The 17,773-nt window shown below is 39.9% G+C and overlaps 1 protein-coding gene across 13 annotated transcripts in view; it reads right to left on the bottom strand.

The window, feature by feature from the left end:
* Positions 1-684: 684 nt before the first annotated feature.
* UTRN (utrophin) overlaps positions 685-17,773 on the bottom strand; it is a 555,367-nt gene continuing 538,278 nt past the window's right edge. For 11 of the 13 annotated variants that reach the window (XM_061428217.1, XM_061428218.1, XM_061428216.1 and 8 more), the window contains 6 exons: positions 17,144-17,302; positions 16,515-16,755; positions 11,626-11,734; positions 10,055-10,153; positions 6,212-6,234; positions 685-2,698 (listed from right to left, as the gene is read on the bottom strand). In XM_061428217.1, the coding sequence (XP_061284201.1) occupies positions 2,690-2,698; positions 6,212-6,234; positions 10,055-10,153; positions 11,626-11,734; positions 16,515-16,755; positions 17,144-17,302 (640 nt within the window). In that variant the 3' untranslated portion in view covers positions 685-2,689. The remainder of the gene's footprint in view (positions 2,699-6,211; positions 6,235-10,054; positions 10,154-11,625; positions 11,735-16,514; positions 16,756-17,143; positions 17,303-17,773) is intronic. The other 2 variants (XM_061428225.1, XM_061428220.1) reach the window with 1 other exon arrangement.

Genomic DNA, 17,773 nt, shown 5'->3' with positions numbered 1-17,773 from the left:
ATATTTTCACTATCTACTCACCTCTATTTTCACTTACCTACTCAATAGGTTGCTGGAAATCAACAACTGGTTCTTTAGGAATGCTTAATGTGAATATTACTTTGAAGTAGACAGGATGCTTAAAATGTATGTTCATTAGAATGGGTCAATTTTCTTTAACAAACTATAAATAAGGGGACTTTTCTATTTCATAGCTTTTACTTTCAGAATCAAGCAACATGATTCTCAGCACTCATTCCCATGGGGTAGCTTTGAAATGGATTAAACTTCTGCTAGAGTGGTAGAATCCAGTGCATATATAAAAAGCGCATTATTTAAGAGCTTGAAGCTGAAAGTGGATTTGAAAGAGTAAGTGACTAAATACCAATAGCATCTAAGATATTAAAACAAAAGCTAAATAGGTTTCACATATATATTTTTAACATCCAATATTATTTTTCCCTAACCTATCTGTAAAGAAAATTGAGAATTATGTATATATATAAAAGAGAGAAGAGAGAAACACAGAGAAAGAGAAAGTGAGACAGTGAGAGTAAGAAAGAATGTATTAGGGCGTATGAGAGAAACTGCAGGAACACATGTAGATTATCAGGATATAGGCTGTCTTTCTATTTTATTTTCATAATCATACATTCAAAGTTCTAAGTCTATCAGTAAATACCACTGAAGAATATCAAAGTCACCTTGTGTTAAAATTACTTTTATTCAGGATGAAAAATACAACATGTAACCAGTTTAGATGATAGTCTATGATTAGTTCTTTACCACATATTTCAAAAGAACTACATACTTATTTCCCCTTGTTGTTACTGCAATATATTTCTTTATATTTACCGTTACTTAAAAGGTTACAATGTAGTGTTTTATGTAGCTTTTCCTTAATAGCAGATAGAGAACATGTTGCACACAATTACAGGCAGAAAAAAAATTAATACATAACTTTTCAAAGGAAGGACAAGGAAGACACCAAATCTACAACTTGTAGTTCAGAGTTCAGGGATTTTTTTTTTCTTTAAATAGGTACTTTTACTGGGTATGATGTGATCTGATAGAAGCTCTAGATTTTTCAAACTGCAGCGGCATAAAGCTATTTCCAACGCGATGGATGAAGATGGATCTGAGGTAGAAAGGTGGTCATGGCTTTCCTCTTATATAAAACAATTTTCTTCTTCTCAAAATATCTTTACTGCAAATAGACACCCTTGCCCCCCAACCCACCCAACCTATTCTAAAGAATAGGAATTTCTAACTTTAAGCCTCCTTCTGGCCAGATCCCAGTTAAAGAGAACTCAAAGTTAAAATGTCCTGATGTTTTAAAGCACATATGCTTCAATCAAAACACATTATTTTTACTTTTTTTTTTTTTTTGGTTTCTTTACATTTGGTAAATGACATGGCATGTTTAAACTGAACCAAATAAATGTTAAATCAGGAGCTGAACCAAATACCTAACTGAATGCACTCAAAGGTGTAAGCCAGGATTCCACCATCTAAGCATTAATTTCATTCTTCTATAGAAGCAGTGATACAGGCTTTTGATAAACATCGTTCCCAAATGCATTGGTCAAATGAAGGGTAATATAACAAGCTATTCCTTCAAAAAGTAAAATGAGACATTCATTAAATTTGTGTCTGCTTTCAGAAGGAAAATAACCGGGGGTTTCAAGAATCATTGAGGGCTTGAATATATTAGAGACATAAACAACCATCAAAATTTCTTCAAAGGGAACTAAAGACAGCCATGGATTTTGGTATCACAATTAGGTACAGGTCTGCTGTGTACTGAATGATGAAAATCAAGACCTGGGAACTAGGAAAAGTTGGACCAAGTCTTGTTTCTGTGTCAAAATGAAAATATGCTTAAATGGGCAACCTTTGGTAAAATAATCTTTGAGATTATTATAATTCTGTCATACAGATTGGGACATAAAATAAATAAAGAAATCAACACCAACTTATATAGAGCAGGGAGATAAAAGACAAGGGGAAAAAAATCCCAATAGAAATGCCTGTTAGGCCCACAGGATTTTTATTGCGGTTATCCAAGTGGTCACTAAAGAAATAAGTGTATGATGTGAAGTAAAGTTAAATAGTATACACAGAGCTGTAGCCTAATCCATAAACATATAATATTTGATTGACATATATGAAGTTATTAATTTGGCCAAATCATGGAAACAAATAAAATCTATTTGGTCATGTGGCTTATGAATTATAAATAACCAAAACATAATGGTAAAAGAGTCAAAGAAACAAATGAAGTTATTGTACAAGGTTAATATGAAGGAATGTAAAAATGTAAAATTGTCTTCTAATTCTGATGCATTTGTTCACGGTTATTAAAAAGAAGGTCTCATATTAGAAACCCCCCACCCACTTTCCCAATACTGTATACAGTATACAAATCAGTGACAAATGTATTTCCATTTCCAAATACCATTCTGTTCATTAATTTACAGTTGCATAGAAAGGGAAGAAGAAAACAATAACATATGATTATTATAAAAACAAAATATCCTTTCCTCTTTGGATAGTCAGTGTTTTACTCCTTCAGTAGAACACACAGTCAGCACTCAACAGCATAATTCAAAGAGCCATGGAGCTTCTGATTAAATGGAACTTGACACTGGCATTTGCTGAAAAGGGCAACACTGTAAATCAAGAAATGTTGGTTGGCTAGATGAATACTTCACATTGCCTGTGGGAAGAGAAAATAGCACTGTCAGAACAACATTTACAGAAGGCATTACAGGTAGCAGAGACCTGTCAACTCTTAAAAAAATAAAAGTGCTTCTTTCAGCATAGACAAGCCCTCTTTTGCTACATTCAATGGGGATACTTTACTCCCACCTGACTTTTGTTCCTGGAATGAAGTCCTTTGCTTTCATCATAAAGTTTCATAGCCTGCTTTTCATCAACTCAGCTGATATAGAGGAAGTCTGGAAGACTTTTCTCTTGTCCAGGCTGGAAACCAAGTTAAAACTGAGACGATTTGTCTTTTCTTTTTTTTTTTTTCCTGAGAGGTACTAATGTTGACTGAATTAGGTTGGTGCAAGCACTCTGTGTTCCTCTGAGGGTCTGTGGGAGGTCTTCTGCAGAATTGGTACCCTGGACAATTCCAGGGTACCAGCTGGATCCCAGCTGGGATCCAGACAATAAGAACTCAAGACAGGAATCACAGTCCAAGGGTGTGCGATGGTGCCAGTTAAAGGCTCAGCGCTAATGTACAGAGGCAAGGAAGGATAGAAATCCAGGTCACACTCAGAGGAGTGGCATCAACCTTTCAGAGGTCAAATGGTTGGGTCCATTATCATTAAAATCTATGTCATCAAACTCTTCTCTAAATGCATCTTTCACTGGCTTGCTCTAATGGATATCTACATCTCCCTAAAGGCACAGCTTCCTCCATAGAAAGAAAGGACTTCTTTACATAGGACTGTTTTTCATCTCTCACACTCCTCAGATATGGGATAGGTTCATATTGTGATTTTCAGGGCCTTTTCTCTCTCTCCTTCCTTAAAGTACCCAGCTTTGAATCTCTTGTCATCAAACCATACCACCCACTATGCAGCTCTAAGCTCATGTCCCCTTACCTCTTGAAGAAAAAATGGCTGTCATTCATTGGTTTTAAATGTTCATGATTTCAATACATAGATGGTTTCTCCAAACCTGTGGCCTCTTAGCTCCTTGAGCTCCACTCCTCCCAGAATCTGTCCTTTACCCTTTCTCAGCCTTCCACTCAAAGTTTCAAATCTGGATGACTGCCAACACCTGCATCCCTTCCAATATTTCAATTTCAATCATCCCCCTTTCTGACAACCCACCTGTATCTTTCCAGCTTACTTCCACTAGGACCCAAACTTCACTCATCCTCTGGTACTATGGCCTACAGATTTCCTGTCTCCCACACCTATTGCACCCTCACTGTTCTTCCTACCAGACTTGGGTGCAAGCATTATCATCGCTCCTCTGCCTCTTCCCTTGAACTGTTGTACTCTCTTGGCCAAACAACTACTTCAACTTAAATGCAATAAATTTCAAGTTAAATGCAATACTTGGCCTACTCTGGTGCCCGTGCCCATGAACTTGAATGAGGCTGAAGGGCAACACATAGTCCTGCAGACAGGCCTCACGTTAAATTCACAGGCAAGCAAGTGGTGGCCTTTAATGCTCCCTGGCAGTCACTCTGTTTCCACATACTCTCCTCAGCTCCAAGCAGCTACTGCACATCTTCCAGTCTCTCCTCATACCTCCAAGGCCTCCTCCCCAGCCTCACTCTCTGCTGAAGCCCCTGCTTCTGATTCACTAAGACAACAGAACAATCACAAGACTTCTGCTCTCTGGGATGAGGTTCTTCCTTCTCACAGGCTCTCACACCACAGCCACTGATCTACTTCATATTCCCTTGTGTTCCCTCCAGTTACTAAAGATGAACCATTGGTACTTCTCCTTAATATCTCAGCCTCTTGGGCCATTAAGGCAGTAGCACAATCAGAGGGTTCACGGTTTCAAAAATATTCATAAAAGATGCATGAGGAAAAATGTTCTCCAAAGATTTACTGTGGTCTTGGTACACACTATTTCTAAGACTACCTGATAAGGAAAATACTGAAAAACACATGGGCTATATCTGCCAACAGTTCTCAGCAAATTCTTAAATGAAAAATCAAAATCTTCTCCCCTCAGAATAACAAAAGCAGCTTTGTGTACTGCCCCAGGCATGGCTTTTAAGTCCATGTTCTGTGGTAGCTGTCTGAAGTACATGTTTGGGAGAACCCTGTCAGCTAAACCTATCTGGGGTAATTTTACATAGTACATATAACTATTAAAGGCTTGAGTCTACTGAGCGACTTTCACTTTGGGCTTCCCTGGTAGCTCAACTGGTAAAGAATCCACGTGCAATGTGAAGACCCTGGTTTGCTTCCTGGGTCAGGAAGATCCCCTGGAGAAGGGAACAGCTACCCACTCCAGTATCCTGGCCTGGAAGACTCCATGGACTGTATAGTTCATGGGGTCACAAAGAGTTGGACACGACTGAGTGACTTTCACTAAAAAGCTGTTAGAACACAAAAGATCTGGCAATTGGGGCATCTGGAAAAACTGGTGTGGGAGGGTTCCCCTCCTCAGGCTGACAAACTGCTGTACCAAATCAACTAACATGTCAAGCAAGTTTCCTTATTTACATGGGGAATAAATCAACAGTGCTGGGCTGTGCTTGGTCACTTGTCATGTCCAACTCTTTGTGACCCCGTGGACTGTAGCCTGCCAGGCTCCTCTGTCCATGGGATTCTCCAGGCAAGAATACTGGAGTGGGTTGCTGTACCTTCCTCTAGGGGATCTCCCCAACCCAGGAATCAAATTCATATCTCCAGCATCTGCATGGCAGGCAGGTTCTTTATCCACTGAGCCACCCGGGAAGCCCACTAGGACCCCCTAAACCTTGTTTCCATTAGCTCATGGTATCAGAATGTGGAGAAGCAAACCTACAGGTCTGTCTCCTGACTACCTTCACAAGCATGTCACTGGTCTGTTATCAACTGCACACGTGGTTTCTCCAGCCTTGCAGAGCTCTTAAACTGCAGCTGTATGCAACACAGGCAGTAAGCAAGGGCACCAGTATAAAGACAAACACTGACTGAATAGTGTCAGAGCAGCATTTCACGTACTCTCATCAAGCACAGGATATGAAGTAAGTAAAGAGCAAAACAGGGAGAAATCATGTCCTAGGGCAGGGCTGGTAGGCACTGCGAGTGGGCTGTGCAGGAGGGTCCTGTCCACTAGCAGGAAGCCAAGGGATAAACTCCATATCATGGTTCTACCACGAAATGAGAAGAAAGGGGTCTAACAGGAAAACATTCTGTCCCTAAATAAAAACAGAGCATGGTTCATGGACTCTGAATGCACATTTATAGCATAAAAGAATTTCAATTCTCTGTTTTCATAAGGTGAAAATATAGCAAAAATCAAAAATCAACAGTAGGTAATCGCTTAAACATTTTATTTTTAAATAAAGAAAGGAAAAATAAAAATAAAAAAGCAAACCGGCCATCCTGTAAAGCATGTGGGATCTTAGTTCCCTGAACAGGGATCGAACCCTGACTCTGCATTGGAAGCACAGTCTTAACCAATGGATCACCAGGGAAGTCCCACTAATTGCTTACTCCAAGTTATAATCTGTAACACCTAAACCAGTCAACCCATGAACTCTTACCTGTGGCCTGCTGGGGAGATTTGCTGAAAGAGAAAACAAAAACAGTCAACTGCAGGCATTTCTGTGGTTCTCCCTTTTATGCATGCAAAAGTGTAAACTGCACCATTCCCAGCTGTTAAATGGATATTAATAAGAAAATAAGAAAGAGCTTTGGGGAAGTTTTTTTTTTTTTGGCCAGATGCTTCAACAGGGCTAGTTTCCCTACTTAGCTTTTCATATCCCATGTGCTTTAAGAAATAAAAATTCCACCAAAATATGCAAAAGATACGCCAGCTCTCTCAAATCAGTACATGCTAAAGCATTCAGTGAATAATTAGTTTTGCAAAAAAAATCTCAAAATTTCCCACTGAAATTATGCCATATATTTGGTTTATGCATTAGAACAGAGAAAATTCTGTATATTCTCCTGAATAGTACAAATTCTGACCAAGAAGTCATTAAGGAAATGCCAGGGCCAGAGTCTTTAGTTTCTGCCACCCTTACCCCAAAGACCAGGAAGATGGTGGCAGTAGCCTAGTCCTCAGCACTCAGGAGTCTTGTAGGAACTTGGGTTAATCCTGTGCCTTCCATGGGCTAAGTTAAGAGCATGAGATAAGTTAGAATACGGTGTCTAATTTGCCTTTGCATCTGAGCAGCTCAGCTCCTCCTTGGTGGCAGAGGGCATGTGCAGTGAAGCTGATCCAGTACGACCTGAAAGGGCAGCCACTAGCACAGCTCTTCTCTAAGGCCTCTGAGGTTTCATCTCTCCCTTTCACTGTGACATCTCACAATTTCTGAACTGGTACTCAGCCCTGGGAGAGAGAGGCGCTCCACTGCTTATGATGGTAGCATCTGTTCTGGGTCATTAAAGATCGTCCCTAATCAAACAGCATGTGACTACTTTCATCATTCTATTTTTTTGTTTCCCCCTTTTTGAAGGGAAACAAACAACAAACAAAAAACCTGTGACCACACAGTAGGTGCTTCATGAGAAAAAGATAGAGCAAGAAGCGGAAGCTTCTTATGATGCCCTGGAGGGAAAGTGTGCACCCCAGTAGTATTGGGGGGAATAATCAAGTCCTACCAATTGTGTAAGTTATATCAGGGAAAAAAGAGTGGACTTTCTTACACAGGAGAATTACACTTGCACAGAACTACACCCTCTTGAGGGAAAGCTTAGTTGCATGAGCATGAAGTATACCATAGGCAGAGGTAAGCTTCTCTTCTCAGTAACAAACAGCCGAATCCAAACAGAAATCAAATCTGTTTTGCTGCAAATCAACATTTTAACCCTGTAGCCTCTTATTAAATAAAGGCTACAAGTACCCTCTTAAACAAATCATAAAATACATATTTTAAAGAAATCAGGAAATCATTGTATTTTAGTAGGTCTTGAAGTTTTGATGAATGTCAATCAAGCTCAATAAATATAGGCAATTCACAGTAAGAATATGCCTGCAGATAAAAAAAATAATTTAAAAAGCATTTGTTAGTCTATTAGTGAAAATAATATTCAGCTTACTACTAGCATCCTGTATATTTGGATGACATAAAAGAAAAAAACAACAACAAAATGATGTTACACTGAAAAAATTAGTTACGGCAGTCAATGGAAATTTTAGTATATCAGTTAATAGGCAACACGATTACATTCCCTTCATTAACTCCTTGTCAGGAAGAGATGGAAATGCTTGCATCTCTGCTCTGAAACTCAACATACATAATTAAAAGAAAACTTTAAAAGGCCATAATTCAAGGATGCTATCAGGACCAACTAGGACATTAATCCAAGACAGAGGAATTCTAAAGTGTTATGTGCAACAATCTACAGACACAGCAAGAAAAAAAAGTCATGTTTAAGTAGACAATTCATACAATTAGGATTTAAGAATACAGTTTCATTTTAATTCCAAGAGTGCCAGGAGGGGAAATTCGCTTGTGACCATGCTAATGTTTAATTCACAAAGGATCAAAAGTCAAGATTAACATGCAGATCAATTCACTGTATGCTGGTGACCAGCAATTTTAAAGTTCTCATTAGTTACAGGGGATTGGCTTGGCATTGGGAGGATGCCAATCCGATTTGCTTTCAAATACTCTCCAAAGATGGTCAGTAAGCTTTGGGAGTTTGTGATGGACAGGGAAGCCTGGCATGCTGCAGTCCATGGGGTTGCAAAGAGTCAGACATGACTGAGCGACTGAACTGAACTGAAGCTTTGGAAATGCAAAGGCTTATTAAAATATTTGCTAGCTTGTACAGCTTAAAAGGGGCAACAAAGCAAAGGAATCCAACAGAACCTTCTAAGTACTATCTAGTACTATCAATTAAACCTTCCTTCCCAACAGGAAAATTTTATCATTCATTCATTCACTCATTCAATCCAGAAATATATTGGGCACCAAATTTGCGGCAGGTGCTCATTTCTATTTTACATCCATTAAAAAAAAAAAAAGTTTAATCAATCCAGGCAGAATTTAAAAGTATATGTCAATTTCATAAATAAATCAATTTATGTTTTTATTTTTATGAAAAGCTATCCCTATCTTGGGAGACTTTTATATTATCAACGTATAAAGACTCTTTACTGTCATTTAAAGTGGTATTTTCTGAGGAGAGGATGGAAAGGGGTGTAATGACAGGCTGTTTTATATACTACATATATATGATGAATAATATATAATAGTGCTGTGCTGAGCTAAGTCACTTGAGTTGTGTCCAACCCTTTGCAACCCCATGGACCATAGCCTGCCAGACTCTTCTTTTCATGGGATTCTCCAGGCAAGAATCCTGGAGTGGGCTGCCATTTCTTATTCCAGGGAATCTTCCCAATCCAGGAATTGCACCCGAGTCTATTATGTCTCCTGCATTGGCACGTGGGTGGCTTCTTCACCACTAGCACCACCTGAGGTGCAGTACTAAAATCTTAGTGTAATGGCTGACTAGAGCTAATCACCCTAAAATTATAAATATAATTTTTAAATAATATATTCTGATTTCTTTAAAATATTATTTAAAATATAATTGCAGCATTAAGTGGTGTGTATGTATGTACAGTAAGCTGTTTGTTTGAAACAACAGAAATGTTTTTGCTGACAGCTCAGTAGAAACTGCAAGACACCAAGGTGCTGAAGACAAAATGCTTGGGGGAAAAAAATCAATAAATAACAATTATACAGTTTCCTCTGGGATTTTTATTTGGTTATTTTCTGGCTCTTGGTTGTTCATATGGAGAATTCACAGGGTCATAATCTGCCATGCTTTAAACTGTTTGGCCTTTCTTACAGTGACTATTTTATTCCTCAAGAAAAGAACCCATGAACCTAAAAATAAATAAAAAAATTAAAAAACCAAAACAAAACCCACACCAAAACAAAAGATGAGGGGTGGGGTGTGAAATTGAAAATAATCCCTTTTTACATCTGAACTTGATGACATCAGAAGACAATATCTAAAGAAAAGAGAAGGAATGACTTAGAAAAAGCTATTTTCAGACTTTGTCTGGCATACCACAAAAAACACTCTTTTGGAGAAATACACCTTTCTTACTATGGCCTGCACTGAAGAGGATAATTTCTCCTTAAAGACAGACTTGTTTTATGTGCCCCAGGTTGTCGATCACAGGGCAGATCAAAGGATCTCAAAGAGCAGGGTGGCACTGGCCCTCCACCCTGGGATGTGATGGCATCCAGGTTGGGCTTTGTTTGCCTTGCTGACATATGGAAAGCTTGATTTATCTTCAAATAATGTTCAGTCTCGCTCCCAATATTGCTGTTATCTCACCAAAGAAGACAAAGGGCCTCACACAGGAAAAAAGAAATGGAAGGAAAAAGCATAGCAGCGGCGTTACGATCTTTCATACTCACGGCAACAGGATGGAAACGTACTGTTGATCTGCTCCATGACCTCTGTGAGGTCTGTGCTGGTGTCATGAGGGGGTGCCAGCGACTCCTCTGCCGCCGTGCCTGCAGATACAAAGAACAACAGACGCTCTCAGATTAACGTCCGGTCTTCCACTAAAACCCAACTGTGGGGGAAAAATGCCAGTACTGGCCTCTAAACATCAGTGTGAAAATAGTCTCCTTGCAAAGAATAATTTTAGGGGGAAATTCCAAAATCACTTTTGCATTAATTTCTGGTAACAGAATTTTACATAATTAAAATGTATTAGATGTTTCTATAGAAAGAATTCAAGTGCCAGGGGAAAATTCACAAGTGAAAAATAAGTAATGGGGTCATATTATTTCTTAGTTAGAATTCCACTATTTTGCACAGCTATTTAAAAAATAACTCTATTTATTTTTGGCTGTGCTGGGTCTTCGTTACTGCATGTGGGCTTTTCTCTAGTTGCGGAGCACAGGCTCCAGGGCATTGCGAATTTCGGTAGTTGCAGCTCCCAGGCTCCAGAACACAGGTTCAATAGTTGTGGTGCAAGGGCTGATTAGTTTCTCTGTGGCATATGGGATCTTCCCAGACTAGGGATTGAACCTGTGTCTCCTGCATTGACAGGAGGATTATTTACCACTGAGCCACCAGGGAAGCCCATCAAGTATATTTTCATATGAGAAATATATTCCATCAATTTTTTCCTTCCTTCTTTATGGAGACTTCAGCATAGGCTAGCTTACACTGCTACAAAGTTAGAAGTATTTTATAAGACACTTTCTATTTTGCTGTTTATTTAGTCTATAATCAATAGCAAAATAATTCTCTTATTTAACAATTTAAAATAATTTCACTATTTTAGGTTTTCCTCTGATACATGCAGCAAAAGGATTCCCATTATCAAATTATTTTGGTTCAAGTATGGGGTTCTCAGTAGGATTTTAGAGCTTAATTTCATCAATAACAAAATGTCATTCCAGAATTCCTGGTTGACAGAGCCCATCCTTGCAGCAGTGACAGGTCCCCATTGTGACCAAGGACAGGCTAGGTGGGACTTCAGCCTCAGATGGGGGTGGCTGAGGCAGAAATGTCTCGGGGAACTAGGACGGAGAAAGCAGAATACTGAGTCCCCAGCCCTGGGCAGAGAAAACTATATTTGGTGTGATATTCTTTAGTCGTTTATTCTGAATGTGTACAACTATGAAATTTCAGAGACAGAAGTTTACTGAAAAAAAAAATCATTCCTAAGGCAAAGAACAAAGTAAATTGTTGCTCATACCAAAAGGAAGGAGCTCTTTCTCCTCTCTCATCAAAATTCGATTCACTACTACACCTTACACAAACAAGTGCATTATAGTTTATTATTCTAAAATGCTTGCTTTTTTCAGTATTGTTAAAATGGCTTTGTACTCAGCTGAGATGAAAGAGAATACGAATTCCCTTATGCTTAAGGCCGGCATGTGCAAGAATGTTATTTAAAATGAAAAGCGCACAAATGGCAAAGCCCAGGGTAGAGCAGGGGAGAGAGTAGCCGAGTCTTGCGGACACAGACCTGCCTGGTGGAACTGCGGGCCCGGGTCTGGATCCAGCGAGTAGTTCAGTGCCGACTGCTGAGGGGAAGCCCAAGGGGAGACGCCATTGATTTGCGAATCAGATTCAGGCTGAAATCACATTCAGAGGTTAAAATTGAAGAGATTCAAAAAGTGATTAAAGAAAACATTTCTGTTTCTAACTGCCCTTCCCCAACTATGGATAATTAAATCACATAACATCCTTCACCCTCAGTCATTTTCAAATACGCTTTAACGTCAGTTGGTGGACTCACTAGTGTTCAGCTGAGGACCAAATGGTCTTTCCCTTTGGATCTGAGAACTTTGAAGAAATCACTTGGTTATTTGGCAGGATTTACCTAACAATGTCAGGGTCATTCCCTCAATTATTCTATTACTTTTACGTCAACCAAGCGATTTTGGAAACATGTTTCATTCATCTTTAAAATTAACACTGCTTCCCATTCAGTAAATTTATCTAATTTAAAAATTATGCTAATTTTTTAACTTAAATCAATATTTAAGAGCAATATTGGAGAGTGGTAAAGGGTATGATAGAGTGCCTGATGAACTATGGATGGAGGTTCGTGACATTGTACAGGAGACAGGGATCAAGACCATCCCCATGGAAAAGAAATGCAAAAAAGCAAAATGGCTGTCTGAGGAGGCCTTACAAATAGCTGTGAAAAGAAGAGAAGTGAAAAGCAAAGGAGAAAAGGAAAGATGTAAGTATCTGAATGCAGAGTTCCAAAGAATAGCAAGGAGAGATAAGAAAGCCTTCCTCTGCGACCAATGCAAAGAAACAGAGGAAAACAACAGAATGGGAAAGACTATAGATCTCTTCAAGAAAATCAGAGATACCAAGGGAGCATTTCAAGCAAAGATGGGCTCAATAAATGACAGAAATGGTATGGACCTAACAGAAGCAGAAGATATTAAGAAGAGATAGCAATAATACACAGAAGAACTGTACAAAAAAGATCTTCAAGACCAAAATAATCACGATGGTGTGATCACTGACCTAGAGCCAGACATCCTGGAATGTGAAGTCAAGCGGCCTTAGAAAGCATCACTATGAACAAAGCTAGTGGAGGTGATGGAATTCCAGTTGAGCTATTTCAAATCCTGAAAGATGATGCTGTGAAAGTGTTGCACTCAATATGCCAGCAAATTTGGAAAACTCAGCAGTGGCCACAGGACTGGAAAAGGTCAGTTTTCATTCCAATCCCAAAGAAAGGCAATGCCCAAGAATGCTCAAACTACCGCACAATTGCACTCATCTCACACGCTAGTAAAGTCATGCTCAAAATTCTCCAAGCCAGGCTTCAGCAACACGTGAACTGCGAACTTCCAGATGTTCAAGCTGGTTTTAGAAAAGGCAGAGGAACCAGAGATCGAATTGCCAACATCCACTGGATCATCAAAAAAGCAAGAGTTCCAGAAAAACATCTATTTCTGCTTTATTGACTATGCCAAAGCCTTTGACTGTGTGGATCACAATAAACTGTGGAAAATTCTGAAAGAGATGGGAATACCAGACCACCTGACCTGCCTCTTGAGAAACCTGTATGCAAAAGGCTGTATATTGTCACTCTGCTTATTTAACTTATATGCAGAGTACATCATGAGAAATGCTGGGCTGGAAGAAGCACAAGCTGGAATCAAGATTGCCGGGAGAAATATCAATAAGCTCAGATATGCAGATGACACCACCCTTATGGCAGAAAGTGAAGAGGAACTCAAAAGCCTCTTGATGAAAGTGAAAGTGGAGAGTGAAAAAGTTGGCTTAAAGCTCAACATTCAGAAAACGAAGATCATGGCATCCGGTCCCATCACTTCATGGGAAATAGATGGGGAAACAGTGGAAACAGTGTCAGACTTTATTTTTCTGGGCTCCAAAATCACTGCAGATGGTGACTGCAGCCATGAAATTAAAAGACGCTTACTCCTTGGAAGGAAAGTTATGACCAACCTAGATAGCATATTCAAAAGCAGAGACATTACTTTGCCAACAAAGGTTCGTCTAGTCAAGGCTATGGTTTTTCCAGTAGTCATGTATGGATGTGAGAGTTGGACTGTGAAGAAAGCTGAGCACTGAAGAATTGATGCTTTTGAACTGTGATGTTAGAGAAGACTCTTGAGAGTCCCTTGGACTGCAAGGAGATCCAACCAGTCCATTCTGAAGGAAATCAGCCCTGGGATTTCTTTGGAAGGAATGATGCTAAAGCTGAAACTCCAGTACTTTGGCCACCTCATGCAAAGAGTTGACTCATTGGAAAAGACTCTGATGCTGGGAGGGATTGGGGGCAGGAGGAGAAGGGGATGACAGAGGGTGAGATGGCTGGATGGCATCATTGACTCGATGGACGTGAGTCTGAATGAACTCCGGGAGTTGGTGATGGACAGGGAGGCCTGGCGTGCTGCGATTCATGGGGTCGCAAAGAGTCAGACACGACTGAGCAACTGAACTGAACTGAACTGAAAGGGTATGATTTTGTTTTTTTTTTGTTTTTTTTTTTGTTTTTTATTGAAGTTGCTTTACGATGTTGTGTTATCTTCTTCTGTACAGCAAAGTGAGCCAGTTATACATGTGTACATATACCCACTCTTTAGATTCCCATATAGGTCATTACCGAGGACTGAATAAAGTTCCCTGTGCTTGAAGAGCATGATGTTGGATTCAGCTGCTTGGATACAGACTTGGTCACTCAGAGTTGTCTAATTCTGAGGCAATTTTATAACTCTTTTTTATTTATAAAAACCTAGATTTTTTTAAATTTAAAAATTAGGGTTGGTGATAAGGGTATCTGCATGATATATCATGTGTTGTGAAGGAGGTGATCAGTTAGTATTTCTGTCGTGATTAGAAAGGAATCTGACACACCTAATAAATACTTCACAAAGGCAGGAAGTTTGAAATGGTGATGGATACATGGACAGGTACATGGTCAGATTAGAAAAGCGTGATTCATTGTAAAGGCAGTGCAGAAGTTCCATTGATTTTGATGCTGTTTGTTTCCATTAAATCTATATTAGCTGAAGTCTGGCAGTTTTGCTAGTTTTTACTATCAGAGTTGAATTTTCCATCAACTTTTGGCATTCATGCTAGGTCATTAAGAAGAGATAAGAGCCTTATAGTCTAGAATATACAGAGCTATTTAGATATCCGATATCTTGTAAAGCATTACTGTGCGATTCTGAAGGCTCATGAGCCATTAGGCAGCTCGGTCTTAATGGGAGGAAGAGAGTAGGGGGAGGCAGGGGGTGAGCAGGAGAGCCTTGGCTCTGTTCAGAGCATCACCAGGCTATAGAAAACAAACTTTTCAAGCACAGCTGCCTTCCACAGCACTTCTACCTGTGCACTAAGTCCCTAATACTCAAACTTCATATTCTAAATAAGAGAGTCCGAGGAAAAAGTCATCCTTTGTCCAGGCACCATTCAGAAACATCATACTTACAATATTGACAATATAGTTCTGCCGCTGTATGGGAGTGACATCAAGGTGAAAACCTAATATACAAAGGACTAAAAGAAAGCCTGCCAGGCCTTGGGGAAAGTCTAAATAATGCACAGTTTCTAAGCAAACCTTCTCCCAAACAGTGTCACGCAAAGTCTGAAACAGTGACAGACATTCAGAAAGGATAAGGGGTGTTCTGTGGCCCGCTGTATAGGTAATGCAAAAATTACACTGTTTTGAATGATTCTGACAAGTTAAAAGACACTGCTAAGCAACTGTGAAAAGATGGTTTTCTAAAATTTGAGAAAATCACTGGAGAGAAAGTTGTTTCTGCCTTTGATTCATACATCATTTCTGGAGAAAAGCATTCCTATTCACTGTCTAGGGGCCCCTCATACCGCATGGGCCAGAGAAGAAAGCAAAAGAGAGCATGGATGTGGATGTCAGGGATTTTTCAGGAGAGGCAAGTTCCAGGCCCATCGTCTGGGATTCTTCACATCAAACACCTGCTGCAAAGACATCTTCACCACTAGCTCTGTGACATGATCCCTGCTCTTCAGCTGCTAGGTGTAACCAGTTACTTCATTCTCCACAGTGTGTATGTCTCTATAGATGATATTATCTTGTTATGTATCATACTATCTTGTTATGGTCCCTAACAAGATTGCAGAAACTATATCTGATGCTTCTTTTATATCCCAAAGAACAGTGTGTTTCAAAATCGCAGGCTATTATCCACTCATGAGTTATAAAATTGGGCCTGACCAACACTAAGAAAGATAGATGAAAAATGAAAGGGAAGAGGCGAAGGAAGGGAAAGGAAGGAAGAAGGGAGGAGGAGGGGGAAGAAAAATAGAAATAGGCAGTATTTTTTAATAACAGCAATTAGCATTTTGTACTCCTCACACTTGTATGCATTCATCATAATGCAAATTGTATTTTTATTGTCAAGAAAGTTTGCAAACAACTGCCATAAAACATGGTGCTATGTGAGGAAATAATAGCTGAAAATTAATAAACATCTGTTACTTAATTTCTTGAAAATAGTTTACGGGAAGGAGGTTTTAGCGTGAAGAGTTCAGGTCACTTCCTTTCCCTTAATATCCACAGATGTTTCCCAAATGTAATTTATGCAGATGTATGTGATAGGATCTTTCCCCTTAACCTATTCAGAGCTGAGACAGATTTAATTGTTAAAGAAGAATGAGCAATTCCATCTTAAGCTGGGAAAATGCATTTTTTTTTTTGTTTTTGGTGCCAGTGAGGATTGAATGCTTACGTTTGTAGAGGGATTTCTAAGCCAGTTGAAATCAACTATGGAGAGGAGAAACGAGAAGTGAATCTTCCTACTGACTCTGGGACTGAGCCCCATGGGACATGGGACCAGGGCAGATGGCGTGGGGACAGGGGATGCCAGGTTCTGCACATTCTACCTGCTCTAGCAGCTGCCGAAGTCGGTGGAGCTGAGACTCCAGCTGCTTGTTGTGATCTTCTAAAATCTGCATCCTAGCCTCCAGCCGACCTTTGTGCTGCCTGAGGAGTTTCGCCTCTGCTATAAGTTCTGAATCCTCAGACGTGTGATGAGGGGACACAACAGAGTCTGGAGGGGAGCCGACAGGGAGGCCCCTTCTCAAGTGCTGCTCTTTCAGCTGCTCATATTCCACCTGCAGATTTCTAGTGGAGAACCGAAAACTGGAATTAGTATTGGACATATCACCTTCTTTCCAAAATTGCCCATGAGCTCCAAATGTAGTCGAGACTACTTATTTCCTCATAGGTAAAAACATTTATCAATGAGACAAGCAAGCATGAATAAAACTGTAGCTTTAAATAAATAGATGTTCTAATAGACAGCACCCCTGAACCCTAAAATGTAGCTGTAATCTGCACCCAGCTGCCCAGTGTGTTAATGACCTCTGAAACTTTGCCTCCACTGTATTTCCTGGACAATAGTCCTGAAAAAAGAATGGGTAAGGCCATGTGGAAGTGCATATGAAAGGATTTCCCATGAGAAGTCTTCCCGGGGTGAAAGACTTCTTGATTTCTCCGAAGTCTAGCACACCTTTGTTCTTCCTCCAGGTCGGCAATGATCCGCTCCAGTTCTCCACGTTCTTCCCTTTCTACTGACTTCAGGATCTGCGCTGGACTCTGGGGCTGGCTCACTGGGGACTCGCCTCCGAGCGTCTGGCAGTACTGCTGGATGAGAGCATGCTCGTCCTCCCTGAGGTGGCAAAGCAGACACACACAAAGGCTCACATTTGGAGGTGGATGTCGCTGGACATAGAGGAAGTGAAACAATGACGGTCAGGCTGGCTGCTGAGGCTCTACTGCCTTAAAACTCAACGTCCCTATGATCTTCCTTTAAAACTCTGGGAAGATATTTTACCTGATAGTGTATGTACACTACACACACACACACACACACACACACACACACCAACATTTCATGCTTGGCCTTGGTCTAGCATGTGTATCTCACAAAACTTAGAAGAGATATTTTACTCAGCAAAGTATATAAAGGACAACACTTACATAGTTAATATAAAAGATTTTATAGGCAAAATTAAAAAACTGAATGCCAAAAGAGTAACTTAAAAGATTGTTAACTAAAAATAAACTGCTATAGGAACTTCTCTAGTGGTTCAGTGGTTAAGGCTCCATGCTTTCAATTCAGGGGGCATGGGTTCCGATC

The sequence above is a fragment of the Bos javanicus genome, chromosome 9 (assembly GCF_032452875.1).
Source record: "Bos javanicus breed banteng chromosome 9, ARS-OSU_banteng_1.0, whole genome shotgun sequence".
Taxonomy (NCBI): Eukaryota; Metazoa; Chordata; class Mammalia; order Artiodactyla; family Bovidae; genus Bos; species Bos javanicus.
This window is presented reverse-complemented; position numbering and strand designations above follow the sequence as displayed.